Genomic DNA, 751 nt, shown 5'->3' on the forward strand with positions numbered 1-751 from the left:
AGAAAAAGAAACTTCACTCGGGTGACAATATTATTCTTGTTGAGACAAGTTTATTGAGAATTTGACACACACATCCACAACTTTAACACAAGAGTAGTGAGGATGGTGGAAAACCCAAAAGTAATACATGTTTGGGTGTCAAGTTTCTGAAAATGTCCCAGTAAACATCATCCAGGTAAGGCAGCTGGAGGCTTCATGTGGTTTTTCTTTTCTTTCCCTCAGGTTTCTGCTGTCAGGTCTGAAAAGCAGCGGGGAGTTGGAGGAGCCAATGAGGACCAAAGAAGTAAGAAGTGTGCCTCCTAGCCAGGCCTCAGGAATGTCAGCCAATCAGTAGAGAGCATATGGCCAGTATCTTCTGTAGCTCAAAGGGCCACCCCAGCCACTGTAGCCATAGCCGCAGCCGTAGCCCACTGGGGAGTAGGTGCTGCCATAGCCACAGCCCACGCTGTACCCCAGAGGGTAGCCATAGCTGCCCCAGTAGCAGCCTGGGAAGACGGTTCCGGAGAAGTTGTTATAGTACATGTTATCAGGAGAGGAGGGTTTAGGTAGCTGGAGAATGCCTTTCCTCAGTGTAATGGATTCTACAGTCGCCCTGCCTTCTTTATATACCCTGGCTAAGGGGCGTGACGAAATGCACAAGGCCCTCATTTTCATTCTTGACACCAATTTGCATCACAAAAAGCTCATTAACTTGTTTTACTCTTGCTTAAGATGTCTTTACAGGGCTTAAGTAAGCTCTCCTGTAATAGAA

General features: G+C 46.9%; 1 protein-coding gene across 1 annotated transcript; it reads right to left on the minus strand.

Annotated features, from left to right (window-relative positions):
- Positions 1-327: 327 nt before the first annotated feature.
- LOC117033221 (keratin-associated protein 8-1) lies at positions 328-522 on the minus strand. Its single transcript, XM_033125256.1, has one exon. It carries the CDS (start codon positions 520-522, stop codon positions 328-330), a length of 195 nt encoding a protein of 64 aa, XP_032981147.1.
- Positions 523-751: the final 229 nt, after the last annotated feature.

This window comes from Rhinolophus ferrumequinum, chromosome 2, assembly GCF_004115265.2.
Source record: "Rhinolophus ferrumequinum isolate MPI-CBG mRhiFer1 chromosome 2, mRhiFer1_v1.p, whole genome shotgun sequence".
Taxonomy (NCBI): domain Eukaryota; kingdom Metazoa; phylum Chordata; class Mammalia; order Chiroptera; family Rhinolophidae; genus Rhinolophus; species Rhinolophus ferrumequinum.

Bases quoted from the DNA above. Each gene is read 5' to 3' on its own strand.
- LOC117033221 (XM_033125256.1), bottom strand. From the start codon at position 522: ATGTACTATAACAACTTCTCCGGAACCGTCTTCCCAGGCTGCTACTGG.